General features: G+C 47.4%; 2 protein-coding genes across 12 annotated transcripts in view; one reads left to right on the forward strand and one right to left on the reverse strand.

Moving 5' to 3' along the window:
* Positions 1 to 19,265, forward strand: part of LOC119375572 (uncharacterized) — a 34,217-nt gene extending 14,952 nt beyond the window's left edge. The window contains exons 2-5 of the mRNA XM_037645787.2: positions 17,032 to 17,125; positions 18,033 to 18,117; positions 18,258 to 18,422; positions 19,071 to 19,265. Of these exons, the coding sequence (XP_037501715.1) occupies positions 17,032 to 17,125; positions 18,033 to 18,117; positions 18,258 to 18,422; positions 19,071 to 19,226 (500 nt within the window). The 3' untranslated portion in view covers positions 19,227 to 19,265. The remainder of the gene's footprint in view (positions 1 to 17,031; positions 17,126 to 18,032; positions 18,118 to 18,257; positions 18,423 to 19,070) is intronic.
* The window catches only part of LOC119375570 (uncharacterized), a 116,297-nt gene that overhangs the window by 33,390 nt on the left and 62,973 nt on the right, over positions 1 to 19,934 (reverse strand). For 3 of the 11 annotated variants that reach the window (XM_037645781.2, XM_037645780.2, XM_037645777.2), the window contains one exon: positions 10,467 to 12,171. The exons of 2 other annotated variants lie outside the window; for them this stretch is intronic. In XM_037645781.2, coding sequence (XP_037501709.1) covers positions 11,804 to 12,171 — 368 coding nt within the window. In that variant the 3' untranslated portion in view covers positions 10,467 to 11,803. Of the gene's footprint in view, positions 1 to 10,466; positions 12,172 to 18,630; positions 18,678 to 19,934 lie in introns of those variants that run through there. 6 more of the 11 variants (XR_005180389.1, XM_037645783.1, XR_005180390.1 and 3 more) reach the window with 3 other exon arrangements.

A 19,934-nucleotide genomic window follows, 5' to 3' on the forward strand; every position in this document is an offset into this window, starting at 1 on the left:
GGTCTCTTTGCGCGCAAAGAAGTCGTGGATGTGGCGTGGCTAAAGCGGTTTTACGTGCACTGCAGCCGGAATGTTTTTATGGCGGAGGTGATTAAAGCGTTTCGTTCCGCTATTTTGCGTGGCCGGGGAACTGAGCTGCACGTAGAGCGCGCAACGCACTAACTCGACCGGCACGCCCCCTCTTCGTCCTCTTCATCTTAGGATTGACTCTACATAATGACAGTTTGCTCTTGGCGATGAACATTTCAGAAATAAGGATAGTTACAGTACATTCTTTCTGTATCGCCTAGTAATTTGGCAGATAATAAGGCCTGTGGCCAGCACAGCGATTCAGTATAGTACTTTAGCAAGTTTGTGGGAAAGGGAAGTGTGGGTGATGAGGACTGTTCTGAGGGTGAGGATGAGAGAAAGGAAGAGGTGAGAAGGCAAGAGAACTGATGCCGAGCGGAATGTAATGTGAGGGCCGCTGCTGGTCTGCGCGTTTGGGAGGAGTGGCGTCGTAGCCGCGGCAGACACGCCGGCGCGCGCGGACTCCACCACCTCCGCGCGCGACTCGCTGCTGCTGGTCTGTGCATTCGAGAGGAGTGACGTTGTAGCCATGACAGAAACACTGGTGCCGGTGCGCGCGCAGCTATTCGCCTTCGCTGTGTAGTCGCCGTCTGACACTGCACTGGAGCCGCTTGATAGCGCCTCTGACTGGCGTTTGCAGGTGGGTAACGCTATTGAGGAGAGCGCCAATGCTGCTCAACGGCGCAGAAGAGCCGAGAAGCTTATCTCATCGGATCCCGAAGTAGTTGCCTGGCAATTAGCGGTTCCGCGTACGAATAATGAACAGAAGAAGGCTAATAATCCTAGACAATCTGGAAAGCTAAGAATAATCAGCTGAACCTTTGGCTAACGCTACGTATATCCTGGCACAGCCGAGCTAAGCCACTGCAATTTTTTTAGATGCGAAGCATCTGATGGCCAAGTTCAATCCGGTGGTGGTGGTGGTCTGCGGCGTGGCCACCCTTACTGCCCACGCGCATCCTCCTCCCCCTACTCTCCTACGCTCCCCCCCCCCTCTCACGAGCCTCATTCTTTCCTGCGTAACGCCGCGATGAGCGCCAGTGCATGTGCGTCCCCTCCCCTTCTCTCTCCTCTCCTACGCTCCCCACCTCTCGCGCGCCTGTCGACCGCGTTCCCCGCTCGCCCTGTGATAATTAACGGCCAGGCGAGAGGGAAGACATGACGCGCGTAGCGTTCCTCCTCGCGTTCCACTACCCGAAGTCGGTAGGATGCCCGAGGTCGGTAGCATGCCCAATGAAAGCCAACGGAACACAATCGTGCAAGTGCTCCGGCTTCGCATCGCCCCGTGGTCCCCTTTAGCGGGAGATGGTGTAATTTTTTTCTTGTTTCTACGTTTTCATTTGACTGGCTGTTAGACGCGTAAGCACTGCAAGGCGCAAGCCCCGCTGAAGTGTCTAGAAACCTTTCGGTTTGTCGCACACCGTTGCGATAAGATTGCGTGCACGGCAAGAGTAGTCGAGCTTATTCTGGAACTAACACGGGCATCAGCGTTAACCCTGGAATCGTTTGTCATGCGTGTATAAAAGCAGACGTGCTCAACGAACCAAGAGATTAGGGACTATTTCACTCGATGGCATCGTGCCCCGTGACAGCTGTTTCTTTTTCTGAGCACAGGCTCGCTCAATAAGCTGATTTAACTTTTCTTGCTTCAGTTCTTTATTTTACCGCCACGATGACGTGAAAATATCGACTTTAAGATTACGATTTTTTAGACATTGAGTCTACCATCTTCTAAATAAGGTGGCTACAGCCACACACTCTGTTAACGCGACATGCAATGAATGATTCACTTTCAGTGTTTAATCCGGTACGTTTGGTGGCAATGCCCTGGTGGCCATTACTGCATCCAGTACTAAGCGCATTCAACGCCCGAAGCTTTCGAGTCTGCGTCGGAGGCCCACGTCAATGAACTTTGCACAAAACATAGTACACTGTGCAAAGATCCAGAGCCTTTCAGACAGAATAGAATAATGAGAACGTTAACATTATTTACCGAGGGCACATGACGACAACATATATAAAAAAATGAACGGGTACATCCCTTGTGATTGAGTGGATGCTAGTGGCTGCACCTCAGTAATATATTCTACGCGGTAGTTCAACAAACTTAATGTGCTTTAGGTGTCGAAAACCTGTTCTGACGCATGAAAGAAAGGTACGTAGCTGCTTCCGGAATCGTTTGTTGGGTACCGAAGAAAATGTGTAAATTTATGAGTGCGTAGAGGTGCTTGCTCTCTATCGGAGTCGGCGATCTCGCATGGCGTGCTTAGTGTAATACATCCAGAAATCCATTGGCCCAGCGTCCTTCTCTTAAATAACCTTTTGGACTTCATATTTACAGATAAAAAGATCCGGATAGTTCCATGCACTCCGGCACTTTTTGTTTTGTGAATCAGTCATGAAACTGGTGGCTATGGCATGGTGCTTGGTTTGGAGCCAAATGCTACCAGTCGGAAACACGCGTTAGACTCAGTGGGAAAATATGTAGGTCATAAGGTTTCCTAGCAGCGTTGACTACACCATGACACCTGAAAGGCAGCATGTATTCCGACGTAATTTCCTTACTGGGATTTGAGCGCACTCGCAGTTCAATGTAGGAGTGGCTACGGAATGCGTAGATGAGCTGTTTCGACCTAGAGGAGTGTAGCGTGACTATGCACTCGCCTAACTATGCACTCGTCAAATATATTGAGTCTCTTTCTCAACACCTTCACCATTTCTAATCGGCGTGGGGAGCCCAAAACCGTACTTCAAATAATATCTTGATCGGAACTGCTCCCCAACATGAACGTAAATCTCGGAACACGGCGGAACCCGAACGAAACCTGAACCGATAAAAATATTATCGTTTCGGGACAAATGTGACCCTGGGCCGGATTTTCAAAGCCAGTGGCCAGCTGGGGCTCTCAAATACTGTAAAAACGAAGGAAGTGTGCGTTGCCGAAAATCCGCCGATTGCAGCTCGAGCGGTGCGCAGACCCCTTTCAGCACCGAACATTGCCTGCAAGGTTCTGGGGCCCATCACTTGCACTAATCTCGTGGTGTCCCCTAAACTTAAGTTTCTCAGGAAACATAAACAAGGTATCTGAAGGTACCTATCATGTGAAACACAACTACGAATTTTTATTAATGACTTTATTTCGATTGTAGACCGGTGTTCTTGCGTTGACTGCATCTTGTTTAGATTTGAACAAAAGCCTTTGACACGGTGTTTCCCTATCTCCTTCTGCTGAAATAAAGCCGGCCTAATGACGCCTATTTACAGAAAAATGAGGAGAATTCGCGGCTATTTCGTGATGCAATTTCTAAAGTGAAGTGTAAGAAAGCTGGACAGAAGAACAAGCGCTAATAACAAAAGTGAACATTTATTGGAAAACATCGCCGAAGCTGGGAATATGAGCATGAGCTCAAGGCTCTCGGTTAACAGCAATAAAACAGAAGAGCAGGCATCATGAACGCTCATGACTACATAAAGCACGGCCAATAGATGCCCAAAAAGCGTGGAATATGTCAAGTGCGAGTGCGGTGCTAAAACTGCGCCGAAACGGCAGATCAAAATTAAAAGAATAATCAAGAGCCCAAGAGGGACGATCGATGTTTGGCTTGCGCGTGCCTGACCTACTAGTTTTCCTTCTTTCCTTCTTACTTCTGCTATTACTTTTTCTGTCTTTCTATCCATAGCGTAAGCGAAAGGGCTGTGAATGGTTGCGGGCATGGCGTGAGCTCAAGCCTACGCAGCAACGTTGCCTACGCAGATGGCATCGTGCCTAATGACCAGTCAGTTGAGGTGCGAAGCTCGCAGATCATGGCTCTTGGCCGGAAAGAGAGGCTTGCGAAAATCTTCCGCTAGAGCGCCCGAGGGCGCTGCAGTTCTAAGTGGCGCAGTTGGAAAAGTCAGCGAAATAAGCGGTATGAGAAAAAATCACGCCATATCTACGAAGTGAATGATGATTGACGAGCTGGCTCGGAGAAGATCGGGAAAAGCCGTGAATCTTCCGTGCAAGTCCTCTACCATCACATGAAGACGTGACACACGTTGTTATATATGCATACATACGCAGTTTGATTAATTTACAATTTTCATTAACTATATACAAAATTTACAATTATATACATATTGATGAAGTAAATATACAAGACATATCTAAGAGCGTCTGTTTCTCGATTGTCGCCATCTGGAGACGCAACGCTCCTAATGTTGTTATATTTTGAAAACGGCCCTCGAGACGCGCACGACAAAGTGGCCCTAAATATAGCTGTCCGACGCTCGCCTGCCTGCCGACCGCGTTCCCCGCTCGCCCTGTGAGAATGAACGGCCAGACTAGAGGGAAGACACGACGCGCGTAGCGTTCCTCTTCGCGTTCCAGTACGCTTTGTATGGATGGATGCAGGGCCCGTATTCCCAAAAGGCGACAATCGCAAAAGTATCGCCTTTGGTGCGCGCTGATTGGCTATTGAGCAAACCGGAAAAGTTAGGGCGCCATCTGGTAGTTCCGCCGACGTCAATTTTGCGTCATGGTGCTCGACGGTGCTCTCGACATATTTGCAATAAGCGAAGGCACCGTTAACCGTCGGTTCGTGGTGAAGTCTAGCATTTCAGTGGCGTAGGCGGTAGCCTTCTAGTATTCAATCCTCGGTGGATATACGCAGCATTTTTTACGCTGAAGCTTTCATCGAGCATTACTCTTGGGGTGTTATCAGCACTCGTTCTTTGCCAGCGCGTGTTTGTTCGTGGTTGAACGTCCCAGGAGCATGAACCGTGCGTTGCTCGCGTGGCTTATCGCGAGCCGGACAACATGTTGAGATCTTGAGACGATGTCCGCTTCGGCTGCCACGCTACAGCTGAACTCTCCGAGCACGCCGCGTTAACCTCAACGAAAATCCGTATCACGCAAAGTAGCATCCTTTAAATATTATACTGTGCATTAAATAATCGAACAAAAGAATGTTGAAAGCACTTTCAACACGTCTTACACTTCAAGTAGCCACAGCCAAGCCGGCCAACCCTGGCCACTGCGTAGAAGCAGCAGCACACGCTCGAAAACGCCGTACTCGGGTTGCTCTGCGCTCGTACAGTGCGTTCACTCCCGTGTTGTGAGGACATTCGTTCTACCAACGACCAGTTGCAACAATGACGTCACAGGCAAGTCTTTTTTTTACTTATTGAACGCATCAAATTCTACGTCACCAAACGCGATACTATCGCCTTTTGCGATCGTTTGAGAATACGGGCCCAGGTTACGGCGTGGAACATCGCCCCAGCTTAAGAACCTGGCGAGCCAGCCCCTAATAGCGATACATAGGCCAACGTAATGTATGCCGAAGCAAGCGGCGTCTTTTCATGGTGTCCGACAGCATAACATTGTACGAATTGAAAAAAGCGAACGCTTTCTGAGCCCCACCCTCAATACCGTTGTTTCTTGTTCTTGAGTTTCTTCAGGCGTTACGCTTGACCTGCGCCCGCTGTGATGTGGACTTCGCCGGCCTGCCATCGAGTCGTGGTCGCTAGATAAAATATTAAACGAAATTGATTCATTTACGTTACCAAAGCAAGCTTTTTTTTTAAACTTTCGTATTATTTCTTCGTGCCTGAAGCGCATTCCGTTTCAGAATTAACACGACGCGATTATTAAGCGAAGCCTGTATGAATTACAGATTTATGTTGCGGCAGCATCGCACGCTAGAAGCCGGGCGCCGGAAACCTGACGCCAAGAAACCTGACCAGAAATTTCCCGTGTACAGAAATGCGGCCCTCTAAGATACGCAGGTCACCTGCATATTTGTATGCGTCGTTTGCCAATAATTGATGTTCTCACGATCGTGGGCTCGTCCGTGATGAGCCGTTTCTGCTACGACGACATCACCTTTTGCCTAGGTTAACTCATCATTTCATGTTGCAAAATATCCTTGATGCCGCTCATTCTTGCATTTCATTGTTCCACGCATGCCCGTGGCCTTCCCTGTAGAAACAGAAGTGTGGCACTGCTATGCACGTGCGTGAAGGCCTAGTTACGGCATGGAGGAAACAAAGTTAAGGCCCGTGACTTTTTGCCGCGGCGTTGCGCCCTCTCCCTAAGGAGAGGGAGGGCGCGCAGCTTCGCGTACCCGCGCGCCCTCTCTCCCCATAGGGAAAGGGCGCCACGCCGCGTCAAAAAGTCACGCGTTGACGCGCTGCAACGCGTACGTGTGTTCGGGCCTTTAGGCGACGCCGCATTCTGCCATGCGATTGAGAGAAATATAGAAAGAAGGACACTGCTAGGTCAGATGCGCACACGCCAAGCTTGTCCTGGACGAAGCCTTCAATAGAAAAGGGCTTCTGCTTTTTTGCGATAATAGGTAACTTGTAAATTGAGCAAAATTTCGCTATACCTAAGTAGGCTGCCGATTTTATAAACTTTGGCATATGGGGCTTAACTGCATTGAAGTATTTGACGGAACCTTAAATAATAACTCACCCCGCGATGAACACATGTTATATGAACCCTTCTGTTTCGCCAATAGATGCCGCGTGAGAAACACTGAAATTATCAACTTTTGCGATGTGTTGGGCCGTCTTGTCTCTACAATGGAGACATATCTGCCTCTGCCAAATTGCCTCTGGCTCTGCCAAATTGCGTGATATGAACGCTGAAACGAATTTGTGACAATTCACGGTTACCGTTTTTAAGCACCTAATTCTCATAGCAACGCACCTTCTTTACCCAAAACCCGTGGTCCCATTATCATTTACCTAATCCTCAGTATGCCTTCCGCTGCAAAATGCGTGGACGCGCCCGTGTCTGCGCAGAATATGAGATATAAACAGCGTCTCAAAGTCCTAGACGCACGTCATAGTCGCGCGTTCATTCACTCAAGAAGACAGGAAATCATACCATAGAAAACGTTCGTCATAGTACTTCACCCACGCTATAGAATTAATCAGCACGTTAACATTTGCGAGAGCACGTCACGACATTTTATAGAACAGAAAGTACAATCATTGTCATTGTGTGGATCATAGTGGCTACACCGAAGTGCTAGTTCAAAGAATTTTAAGCGTTCATTCACTTCTTAGTGCTTCCATACTCACCGTAAATGTATTTCAGGTATCCAAATCGTACACTGCCATATAAAAGAAGGCAAGAAGCTAGTTTTTTCCGATGCAAATTTTAGATCGCCACAGAAAGAGAGAGAGAGAGAGAAACTGTATTTGTGCACAGTGGTGAACTATACCGGGAGTGCTCGATCGGGAGTTTAGCCCCCAGTCTACAGCATAATAAACTGTAGCGGCCTCATGCTTCTCTGAAGCAATAAAAAAAATTCTCACCAAAAAAAAGGCCTTGCGGAAGGGATAAATGCGCTCTTTGCGCCTTACGAAGATACTTATGGTTTTCTATGTTCCTTCAAAATGTGCGCAAATACCACACGCCCTCCGCACAACACATCATAGCTGGAAAAACGCAAATTAAAAATAGGGTTGCAAAAAAGGTCCTGTCTAACGTACTGGTGCAGTCACTTGATTAGCGCTGCCTGGAGTGTTTCAACATTACTGAAATAAAGTCGATAACCCTCTCCAATACTCTGAAGAAAAGTGTGCAGCACCAGAACAGGTATCTCAGCCTGTGTGGCTTTGTGAACAGGTTATCGGTTCATATTATTTTTACAGAGAAAGCTGTTATGAGATTACAACAACGGGCGTTTTTGGCGCCGCAGTTGTTCACCGCTGCCGCCGTCGCCGCCGGTGTCCGTAACCAGGGGCGTAGCCAAGGGGGGGGGGGTTGGGGGCGTTCAAACCCCCCCCCCGAAATTTTTCAATTTTGCTTGCGTATATATATACACGCACATACAAACGCACGCACGAACATACATAAAGTATGGTTGAACCCCCCCCTGAAAAAAATTTCTGGCTACGCCCCTGTCCGTAACCGCGATCGCGCTAAGTAAGAAAAAAAAACGAAATGAGGAAAAATGTCCAGGATGGAGCAAGGTTCGAACTTGGGCCCTCTGCGTGGGAGCCCTGTATTCCTCAGAACCATGCAGGCGCTTTAAAAAAAAGCCTTAGTGCCCGGAGACACGCACATTTTGTTAACTCGAGTTAGTATATTAGAAAACTGACGATTTCCAAATGTAGCCCTATATAGTGGGATCGGAAAGCATGCATCACTAACACTCTTCACCAACTGCTTTCGGCCTACGCTGAATCAATAGTTTGTTGAAAATCTTCTTTGCAGAAATAGTACGGCATCCACAATTTCTTTTTTAAACCCATAGAGCGAACAATGTTCCAGAAATGATGACACAATAAAAGATGGTAAGACGACGTTCAATTATCCCTCGTAGAAACGGATGTGTCACATTGCTAAAGTAAACAAAACGCGCGACTAATTGTCATATAAAAAAATGCGCAAGGCCAACACCAGCCCTTTCAAGCGGAAGGAACAAGTTATCTATCCTCACTGGCTCCCAAGTAGAGCGCCAGGCTAAACGGGCGAATAACCTGTGAATTAACTGAATACTTTTTCTGGCACAATGGAGGACTTGAATCACATTAATCAGCTTGGCAGCTAAAAATACATTGCAGACTTTTGCCCTCGCAAAGATGGAGAGTTCTCTTCCACCCCAAGCCTCAGATGCATGGCAAAGTTTTATGCCACAATAAGACCAATGTGCATTACTGTTGCGGAATTGATCTAGTGGAACGCCAAGATAACGTAATGTGCCGTGTTCGAACTAATACCGGCATGCTGCGATGGAGTGACTGGCCATTGACGAAACCAAAATCCTCGGGACTTATCAAAATTAACGGATGCACCAGTAACTGCACGAAATGAGCGATGATTTCCGTTTTCAACTTAGTCATATCAATATTGGGAACATTCTGCTCAATGAAATTAGGATGTGCTTCAATAGTGGAACAACTAAACTAATCGTAAACGGTTTCCTTTGAGCTCCTATTCATATTCGCTCCTCTGTGAGCCAAGGATTTCCACTCTCACTGTTGCATTTTGCTCTTTATCGCGAACCGTTGTGTCGCAGTGTCATTACTCAGGAAACGGTCATAAGTTTCAGTTATGGCACATGATCCGTAAAAGTCCTTGCTTATGCCGATGATGTTGCATTCATAAGTTCAGATAAGAAAAGTGTTAAGGGAGTAGTGTGTCTAACGCAATCATTTTGAGCCATGCCGGTGCTTGAAACTGCTTTCCAAAAAGCAGGCTTTATGTCGGGAAAGAACCAAAATAACGTGTAATATAGCGTTGTAGAACAGTAAAATAACAACCTGGCGTCACACAACGCGAATTCTTTAGCCAGGCGTCACAGAATGCGAATTGCGCATGAAATAACCAGTAGGCGTCACACAACGCGTATTACGTAACTAGTGGGTAGTTTAAAGTTTCCAACCCATTACAAAGGGCTCAGCCATAAATGCTCATCATCACCAGCCCCCGCATCAACAAAGTGCACATGATCCCTTACAGATGTGTAGCGGGTACCTCGCTTCTCCGCAAAATGAAGAATAGTGGCGTAGTCGGAGCTTCCCAACTTCACAAAACTTATGATTTACGGCGTAGTGGGTACCTTACAAGTGTACTTGTATTAGTAGTCCCAAGAGAATTTATAACCGGCTCTAGAAATGCCGCTCTTTCAGCTTTCGCTGTGACTGTGCTGCCCTTTCCGCGTAGGCCAGGCGTTTTAATCTTTCAGGTTCTGTTTATTGTTACTGTCATCATAGAAGGAGACTAACGATGCTCCGCCTCTCCCGATATCTCCCAAAGGTTGTAGGTTCACGTCCAGTAAACATGCGTACTCTGAGTGCTGTATTGTCTTATGGCACAAACGACGCCACCTTCTCGCGCTGACTTCTTCTTGTCCAATTTCGTATATTTTTATAAACGGAGCTTTTTGAACGTTCCTAAATACTATAACCACTGTCATTTGCCCCTCGGTTTAATTCTCAGGAAAGGCTTGACACCTGGCAAGATACAGCTGGTGAAGAGTCACAGTGAATGTGCCATGGATGCAGCGAGCTCGCAGGGAAAGCACACTACCTTGACTTCTCCTGTACCCAGGAACCCAACACAGCACAACGCGTCAGTTTCATGTATGCTTGGTTCTCAGGAGTAAATGTATATAATGAGCAACAAGAATTTTATCTTGTCGTAGTTCTGTTCGGAATTTGCCTAGGCAGAGGAAGTGTTGTTAAAATAAATGTTCTGAAATATTACCATGCGGACGTATTTTACAGTGGACAACAGAACAAGGGCCTCTGCTGTAAACATTTGTTTGAATGACGTTGCATTCTAAGAATTTTGGTTTAGTGGTTATATGAAGCACGCTCGTATGAGAAGTATGTAGATCTAGATAAAATTACTGAGAAGCACCTTAAGAAAGTACACATGTGCAAAGGCGTGAGAAAGTATGTTATGCATTTTATTCACACCGAAAGTTGCAATAAAATTTTTTCTTGACGTGGTATACGCCATCGGCATATTTGTTTCCTTATCCGCGAAAATGTCAATTTTTAATATATGTGGCTTCGTTTGATTGTTTTTTTCACGGTAATATGCAGATGGGGCAGAAGAATAAAAAAAGGCAGTCGCTGTCGTCGAAGGTTTGTGACGAGCACACACGACACGATGAAGCAATCGAGAGGGAAAACGGAAGAAGCAACCCTGCTGTGTTCTTCATTCACAGGCGACACCTCTACATGAAGCAGCCGGGGGTGAGAAAAGCCTGAGCACAAAGGACCGTCGCGGCATCTTGGCTAAGGGCGTGGCGAAGCTTATATCGTCGTAGGGAAATGCTTATGGCGGATCAAAGGAGGATATTTTGTATGGCGCTCGTTCTCCAGCACGACTTATGTGTTATTGTCCTTGCGACACTCAACACCACTTTTAAACAAACCAATACCCGAGTCCTTTTAACGCACATTTGAAACCCCGCCTTTCATAGACGCCTTTTGACGTACCCCTGAATAAGCAGTTTTCGCATTCCAGCGCTGTATCCGCTCTAGAAAACACCCAGATGTCTTGAGTCATGCAGTAAACCTGACTCTAAAGCTAGAGCTATTATGCTTCCCGTGAAACGAAGCCCGTGCAAGTTTTGAGCAAGAGTAATACGTTTAATTAGCGCCTACCCAAAGAGGTCGCTTAGGCCCTGAAATGATTTTCTTACACATTCGCGGCAGTATGCGTCAATACCTTTCAGGATTATCTGCAGTTATGTGACGTGGTGGCTGCAGCAGTGTGTCATGCGGCCCATAGTTTCTCCTCATCTTGTGAAACTGTTTTCAGAGTGCCCTGGCAGCTCTCACAAATACTTCGAGAGAGCGAGGAGTGTCGTTAACACATGCGTGGTAGAAGCGTCGAATCGCACCAGGTGTCGAAACATGTGAATTGCGCAAGGAGCGTTTGGTTTCAAGGCCCATCAATTACAAAGCACACAGGTATGAACACCCAGTCAAGGTGAATGTCCGCCGCGGTGGTATAGCGGTTACGGTGCTCGGCTGCTGACCGGAAAGTCGCGGGTTCGATCCCAGTCGCGGTGGTCGCATTTCGATGGAGGCGAAATGGTAGAGGCCCGTGTACTTAGATTTAGGTGCACGTTAAAGAACACCAGATGGTCAAAATTTCCGGAGCCCTCCACTACGGCGTCTCTCATAATCATATCGTGGTTTTGGGACGTAAAACCCCAGATATTATTATTAGTCAAGGTGAACCACAGGAAGCCAGACTTATCAAATCCGAGATCGCCTTCACGGAAACAAACAGCGCTTTAGGTATAAATAATATTTTTCAAGATATAACCAACTTACAGGAAGAAAAATCAGCAGCAACATCTGTTGCCACTTATTGTAATGCAGGCAGGCTACTTTGCTTGCGGGGGCGCGCGTTGCCTTAAGAACCCGTGGTAGGTACCTCGCCAACTTGCAAAAGGAATAATTATGTCGTAGTAGGCAGCAGGCTTTGCTGTCGTAGTAGGCAGCATGCAGCAGCAGGCTACTTTGCTGTCGTAGTAGGCAGCATGCAGGCAGCAGGCTACTTTGCTGTCTAAACAAAATGGCGGGTGAAGCGGGAAATTCGTCTGCCTCTTCTTCGCAGCTCCGAGCTCCCACTGAGGCCCCTGCGTTTAAATGCAAGTATTTTATGGCATTTTAGACCATGCATAATGCGCGCACTTCCCATAAATTGCGTTGGTTGTTCTTAAAGTGTAGCGAGAGTGTCGTGAACGTTTTCAGCATTGTGCGTGGCAACGGAAAGCTGTCTGTCCGGTGCGGAAAACTGCTTGAAGTGTAATAACACCATGAAAGCCCCGCAATACAAACCGAAATAAATGCATGTGTTTCGAATGACGCAAGTAGATGCAGGCTTTATCTTTGAGAGGTGCTTATCAGTTCACGAGTCGATATAAAATTGCATAAGTTGCAATACAAGGCTTCATAGTACGTGGTTTTCGACAATGCAAAACATATATGCACGCTTGATGGCGCAAGACGAATCTTTTCCGTCACTGTTCTACGTTTTCTCATGTGCCTCACTGGCTTGCTATTGGTTCAGTTGTGATCATAAAGCGCTGCGCAACGCGAGAGTCGTAAAATTAAGCGTGCGAGCTTTTGAAGACGTCAGGGGTGGAAGTGCTGCGCCATTTGCGCCCCGCTGCGCCAATCCGCTTCTGCTGCGCCACCCTGCTCCAAAACGCATTACTGCGCCCAAACTGCTCCCAAACGGTCTTTGGTGCACGGCCTCCGCGATGGGCTCCGGTGCGCTGCCAGAACCGATCACCGAGGCTACGTTTGGTGCCTTCATGTGCCGCTGTCATCCGTGTCATGGCGCGCCTATGCGATGTTATATACAGTCAACTGCCGATTTTTCGGACACCCGATTTTCCGAACATGCTGGAAAATTCAGACGCTTTCGCCGCACCATCACCAGCCCCATAGACGTCAATGTATTAAACGTCCGAAATTTCGGACGCTGAAACGCTTCCGCGTCCGATTTTTCGGACTTTCTGCCCAAATGGCTGGTCTGAAAGGCATTATTTGAAGCCCCCACCTCTGCCGCGTCTATCATCTCGTAGGTTCGAACCAGCGCTTTCGCGAGTCGATCTGTTTGAGACAGTAGCAGAGTCGGAAGGTCAGCTTTGCCGCAATGCCGAAACGTTATGGGGTGAAGCAGACCAGAAATTCAAAGGGGCCGCTATCGCGGCGCCGTGCGGCGATGTTACGGATAAGCAGCGGAAATGCACGGAGGCGTGATGGCGGCAGATGGCAAACGTGCCAGTATGACTTAATCGCTGACAACCCTTACGATAAGCATCTTCAGTTAACTGCTCGGTAGTGCACGTGGCCAAGCGCAGTTGCATGCGTATTGCACGCATTTAATAGGCGAGAACCCAAATGCGCCGCGCCGCCATTCCTGCTGCCTCTTTGTGCGAGACCGCTAAGTGCGCCGCATAGACGCGTTGCGTTCGCGGACGAAACCAGCTCGCCATTGCCGCGCCCGTGTGCGGTCAAGAACTAAGTGCGCATCACGAACCCTTTCATGATAAATGCGTGCGTACGATACAGCAACAGTAAAGTGACGGCGTCTGTTTAGTTGGCGATGTACTGCACACAACTAGAAATGATCGGCTTGACACGGCAGCAAATGCTGCGTATCGGCGGCGATTCGGCGATGTGTGTGTGCGCATATGCGCACACTCATCGGGGAAAGCCGGACGAGTCGTCCGCTCTTCCGCCACAGTCTTTGTGTTCCGCGTCATCGTTTACAAACGCTTCATGCGAGATAGCCGTAACCTATTCCGCGCTTTGCTGTTATCAGCGGCGCTCATCACGAGATGTAAAAGTGGCGGTTGGCACGTACGTAGTTAAGCGGGGTTCGCGGCAGGTACCGAATGTATTTGCGAGAGCCTGGGCGCGCACCAAAATGCCTGATAATTGTACTGGGAGGCATTAAAGCTATGACGCGGCTGTGGCGATTTGACCGCTTAAGCGGAATAAAAAAGCATGATTTTGTTTTTTCGGACTGCCCGATTTTTCGGACGATTTCGCGGTCCCTAGGGAGTACGAAAAATCGGCAGTTGACTGTAATCATCACATCACTTGGCGCGCTCTCGTGACGTTGTCCAAGGCACAAAAAAGCTAGCGAGCCTGTATAGGAGCTAGCTACAAGAAAGTGAGTTGTGCGGCCATATTTCGATTGTGACGCCGGCGGCAACGAAGTTTTTGGGCGCTCTGCGCGCACGAGGCGGTTGCTGTCATCGTGGCCTGGGATTGCGAACATGAATAAAAGTAAGTGCGTTGACGCTTCATAATGTGAAACGGTTCTATTTACTGCGAATATTGAATTTCATGTGAAGCCATGAGGATAGTGAAGCCGCGGACGTAAACGCGCGACCATTTTTTGGAAACTTTGCATTAAGGAAACCGCTGTATAGCTGAGTGTGTAAGATGGATCTTGTGTCATAAGTCTACATGAGAAAGAAAAATTTGATTTATCCGTTTGCGGTCAACGAAGCCACTACAAACCGCGAAACCACTCACAGGGCTTCGGTTTATGTAAGTCCGTTGGACCATTTCCGAAACTCATTTTTTTTTAGTGAGAGCGAGCTCTCCATGTGCAGAATTTTTTGCATTGCACACAAGACCTTAGAGGTTATAAATGCAGCATGTAAACGCGCTCGTGCAGCGACGAGCTTAGTCTCGCCAGTGAGATCAGTCGCGCTGTTCGATTTTGGCTCGTCAGAACCTGCGCTCGGCTCGTGGTCCAGTACGCTGTAGCTCGTACCATCCGCAGCACAACATGACATGCCGCTCGCCGCCGTGTGTGTGGTTTGGTACATGAGGTGGCGAGTGAAGAAATATACAAAAAATAACAAGATAGACACTTGTAACGTAAAAGACGAATGTGACGTAGTACGAAAACAGAACCACGGGATGCAAATTGTGCGCTTGCGACATCTAGGTATCATCGCACCTCAAGTACCATATTTGCGCGCATATAACCGACACCAATCATTGACAGATCTTTGAAGGGAACTTGAAGGGAAAAGGTGGAACTGTATGGCGCAATTTTTAGTGTGATTTACGCGCGTTTGGAGGGACGCGCGTGTTTTTTGACAAACGCCTTCGCAGAATCGCGCCGTTGCGTCCCGAATGGCTTGATTTCATGCGCGACTGACGCGTGGTCGGAGGGTCACGCGAGTCGTTTTGACGAACGCCATCTCAAAATCGCGCCGCTGCGTCTTCCTACTCAAAGCAGAAAAGAAAACGCCTCGCATGGCGCGTCGCTCGCTCGTCGGACAAGCGGAGTTTAGGGTGCAGATGCATGTTTGTTTGGTTTCTTCCGATGCCTCCAGACGGCGCTGACCTCCGCGCATTTCTAGAGTCACTGGAAAATTTTCAGAGTATCGCATCTGTTTTCCACGCGCCGCCGCCGCCGCGATTGGCTTACTCGCATCACGTGACCTCTCGCCGCCATATTCCTTCCAAATGCTTTGGGTGCAGGCGCGTTCAATGCAGAGCGTGGCCGGACATTTAGCAGTACCAGGGTCCCCACAGGTACTTCGTCGCTTTTTTAAACGCGTCATGCAGACAGTGGCGTAAGCAGACATTTTTTTTCGGGGGGGGGGGGCACTTCCTTGATCTGAAGTGGGGGCCTGGCAGGCAGATGTGGTCGAGTGTTATTTTGTGCTATGTATGCCACAGAAAAAAAATTCAAGGGGTGGAGGGCACGGGCCCGGTGGGCCACCCCCTGGCTATGCCACTGCATGCAGATGCCAGAAGAGATTAGCTCACCAGCAATCGAACGTTATTGGTGAGCTACTCTGGGAATCTCGTTTATTTTCGCATGCCGCGTGGGAAAAATTAATGCCAAAGAGCGCCGTTCTACGTGGCTGCATAGTTGGCCGGAATGAATTCGCCCCCCTCGAAGAACACTCCTTTCTGCAGTGAACTGCACTAACTTTGCTGGAAAAGATCTTATGCGACAGGATACATCACCTTTTCGGTTCGCTATGGTCAGCGATATTGAAAACTATATACCTTTCTATTTGCTCGGCTGTTTATATCTCAATCTGTTGATCAGATTACGCATGCTATCCGAGTTTTAAGCGTGTCACGCACGAGAGCGAAATCGAAGATTTATTAAAATAATAAGTGTTTACTGGTATACCTTGAAGGCAATTGTGGCATCATCATTTGCCACTGCACAAAACAGAAGCGTGGAACTCTGTTGATAAACTTGGTATAGGGCAATGTTATCAAGCGTATTTTTAAATTTGTTGCAAGAAATGCTGCTAATGCTGCATTGCGCCGAGCGTACCCTTAAAATACTGTATAGTGGGTGAGAAATGGTCACAGCAAAAAAAAAAAAAAAAAGGGCAGATCCCACGCATTGAGGGAGTCAATTTTATGCGAGCCCTGGGTCTATATACATACTGTGTTGCAGTAGCATGCACTTTAAAAATTCCGGGATGTGCCATTTCTGATCAAAAGAACATAAAGCACCATGCCGAGGAAGTTTTAATAAAAGTGCATTATGAAAAAAAAAAAGTGCGGCAGGGCAGAAACCATCAGTATTGAATGTTTTCTAAAATCGTTGGAATTTCTTTAGTTTACCAGAGAAATAAAAAAAATAAACAACAGTGATGTTTCACACTAGAATTCTGCTCCAAAACTAACTTGCATTGCTCCAAAACACACATTTTGGTGCTCCAAAGCTGCTCCAAAACAGCATTATTCCTGCTCCCTGAGCTGCTCCAAAACACTCAAGCCCGCTTCCACCCCTGAGACGTGCATATGCATGTGTGTGTGTGGTTGGGGAGGAGAGAAAGGTGTCGCCGGGCACGTGATAACTGCTCCTAATTTCTTTTGCTATACGCACAGGCAACTTGAGCAAGGCCCCTCCCCTTTGCGTTTTTAAAGTACGAATAAAGATACTCTTTACATGCGTACATCAGCGCTATATCTTGTCTCTTTTGCAGTTACCGAGGATCAAACCAAGCGCTTGATAATTAGGCGTCATGAACTGGAGCATCTTTTCACTGGCAAAAGAAATGCTGCAAAGCAAGGCTGGATGTAAGTTGCCGTCGCACCACGACATTTGTTGCTCTCATGAGTATATATGTGATGAGAATTCCTGGAACTGGCAGCGTCGCTGGAGTCCATTTGAGGAAGACGAGCGGATTTGTCTTCGTCATGGCAGCAAGTGTTGTAGGCAAGTCCATTTGTCGAAACGTTGGCTTCAGCTACAGCAAGGATTTCGTCAGGCCACCATATATGTCTTCCCGAACTTCTGCTATCTTTGAATGTGTATGGATGGGTACTTGTTTCAGGAAGCGTCCCAAAAATCCGCAAAAAATAACTCATTTCCTCGCTGCCTTCATAATTACTTTCTCTGTTGCAGGCCACATCTTGATATGGGCAATCGGTTGGGGCGGCAGAAAATATATGAGATTAATTACCTTTTCAATTAAAAGAGATACACGGTGAAGTAAGAAAACTGAAGTTGTTCCTTCAGAGAATTCATTGCCGCTTCGACATGTCCAAAAAGCGGCTTCTGTTAGTTATTAAAGAGTAATGAAATTCACCAGCAAAACCGAAACTGAAGTTCCAGTGACCGTAACCAGAATGACGTCACTGCTCATGACAACGATTACTGTTAGATCTGCATTCGTTAACGTATGGGTGCCATGTGGTTACAGTTGCGAACAGAGACCGCACACTCGCTAAGGTAAGTCGATCGACGCTCATTGTAACGACGCTCATTGCATGCAGCCGTCTCGGAAGAGTATGGCGGTTGCGCTCTCGGTTTCGCTGGTAAAACTGTTCAGATTTCATGACTGTACAAACAAATACCAGCGTCCGTTTTTTCGGAAATGTCAAAGCGGTAGCTGTGATCGTGGCAAGATATCTAAAAGTGTGTTCTTAAATCTGAATTTCACTAGATGTGTATCAGTTACTTGTGTATCTTATGGACTTACAGGAAAATAATTGAAGATATCGGCCTGCATGGCGCCACGCCTGAACAGTGCCGAAAGAAGTGGCTGAATCTGCTGAAGAAGTACAAGGTAATTAGCGCTTTTATATCAGCAAATTTTATCAGTGCCGTGATTTAATTGTTTCCATCGCAACCAGCGCTTATTTAGATATTTGTGAAAACACTTTGTCCTGCTAATTTTCTGTATTCCTGCCTTCTTTCTTTCATCAGGATTTAAAGAACCCGCCAATTGGAGCTGGAAACGAAGAAAATGAACTCTCGTGGCCCTTCTTCGAGCTCATGGACACAGTGATGTCAGGGAGGCCGATCATAACACCGCCGCGGCTGATTGCGTCAGCGCTTGCCGATGAAAGCACGGAAAACTCAGAGGATGCAGTGAGCGCTTCAATGCTGTACTGTTGTAAATTTATTTAGCCCTTTGGCGAACGTCGCACTCCTTTGCCGGATATTTTTCGTTAATTATTAAAAGCGCATCATTGCTGATGACATGAATAAAAAGCCCAGTAACTACACATTTCAGTACATATATAGTTTTTAGCATTATAGAGTACACTATTTGTGGAGCAACAATTTTTGCACGTACCAGGACAAAGAAATGAAGTTCCAGTGAGACGTGTCAGGAAAGTTGAACTGCGAAATAATGGTTGCATGCGTATTAGATTGGGTGCAGTTATTTGTGCTGTATTGTGTTATAATTCAAAACGTGCGTATTGACACCCTATTTCATTAACCGTCTTAAATGTAAAAAAGCGCTGAAATTCGAGAATCTTGAAGAGATGAAAGGTTGGTGGAGCACTAGGTGTCGCAGGAGCCGAAGTTTCGAAAAGCTGACTTCTCTCCTTCAAGTTGCGGCCTTGAAGAATGTAAGTCCGCTTGTCGAGACGTCGCCTCGAGCACGCGACCCCTGTTTATGGATCTTTCGTCTTCTCTTAAATGTAAGCAGTGTCCAGCAATCGCTGTAACCTATTGCATTCCGTGGTGGTTGCGCATTGTGCTGCATAAAGTGGCTTTTGTTTCGTGCAGAATGACCTGCAACCCTGGGAGGCAAAGATGCAGAGATGCGAGGAGACGCAGAAGAAAAACGGCGTCATGGAGCGCATCCTCACGAACGTCGAAAAACAAACGGAACTGATGGCGAAGATGTTCGATTTTTTCATGAGACGCGCCGATGAGAACTAGCCACCTAATTGCGGTTTAGACCATGTATGTTATGCAACAGCAGACATTGTTACTTTTCACAAGGCTTTGTGGTTATTATTAGTAAACTAATATGTTTGATGGTTTAAAAAAGTCCAGCTGCTTGCAGACAATGAACTAATTAAAAAAGCTGCTCTCAGATGTCTGCATGGTAGTCATGATCGCCGCACGGCGCAGGGCAGGAAAGTCGGGCGGCCAGACGGTCTCTGCTTTGTGCTGCTTCTGGATCTTGGGATGGAGCTTACGTGTCATGGTCCCCACCAATGTCGACGTCTTCTTCGAGCTCCTCAGTGGATACGTCACCCATCCGTATGCACACATTGTGCATGGCGGCACATGCAACAACGACATCCGGTGCCTTGCACACAGACACTTCCAGTGGCATTGTGAACATCGACCTCCAGCGGCCTTTCATAAGGCCAAAGGCGCGCTCGAGAATTGCACGCGCTCTTGCGTGGGCTGTGTTGAAGAGTACTTCCAGAGGCTGGGTTGTGTCTTTATACGGCGTTGTGATCGCGATTGGAGCGACCATGTTGGGATAACCGGAATCGCCTAAAATGGCGTATCCAGGAGGGGGATGAAGGCTTCTAGTGTATAGTGGACTATTCTTTAAAGCCCGGCTATCGTAGACACTGCCTGGGTATCCAACAAAAATGTCTACAAATATGCCCCGATGGTCACAGACTGCCT

This window comes from Rhipicephalus sanguineus, chromosome 11, assembly GCF_013339695.2.
Source record: "Rhipicephalus sanguineus isolate Rsan-2018 chromosome 11, BIME_Rsan_1.4, whole genome shotgun sequence".
Lineage (NCBI taxonomy): Eukaryota > Metazoa > Arthropoda > Arachnida > Ixodida > Ixodidae > Rhipicephalus > Rhipicephalus sanguineus.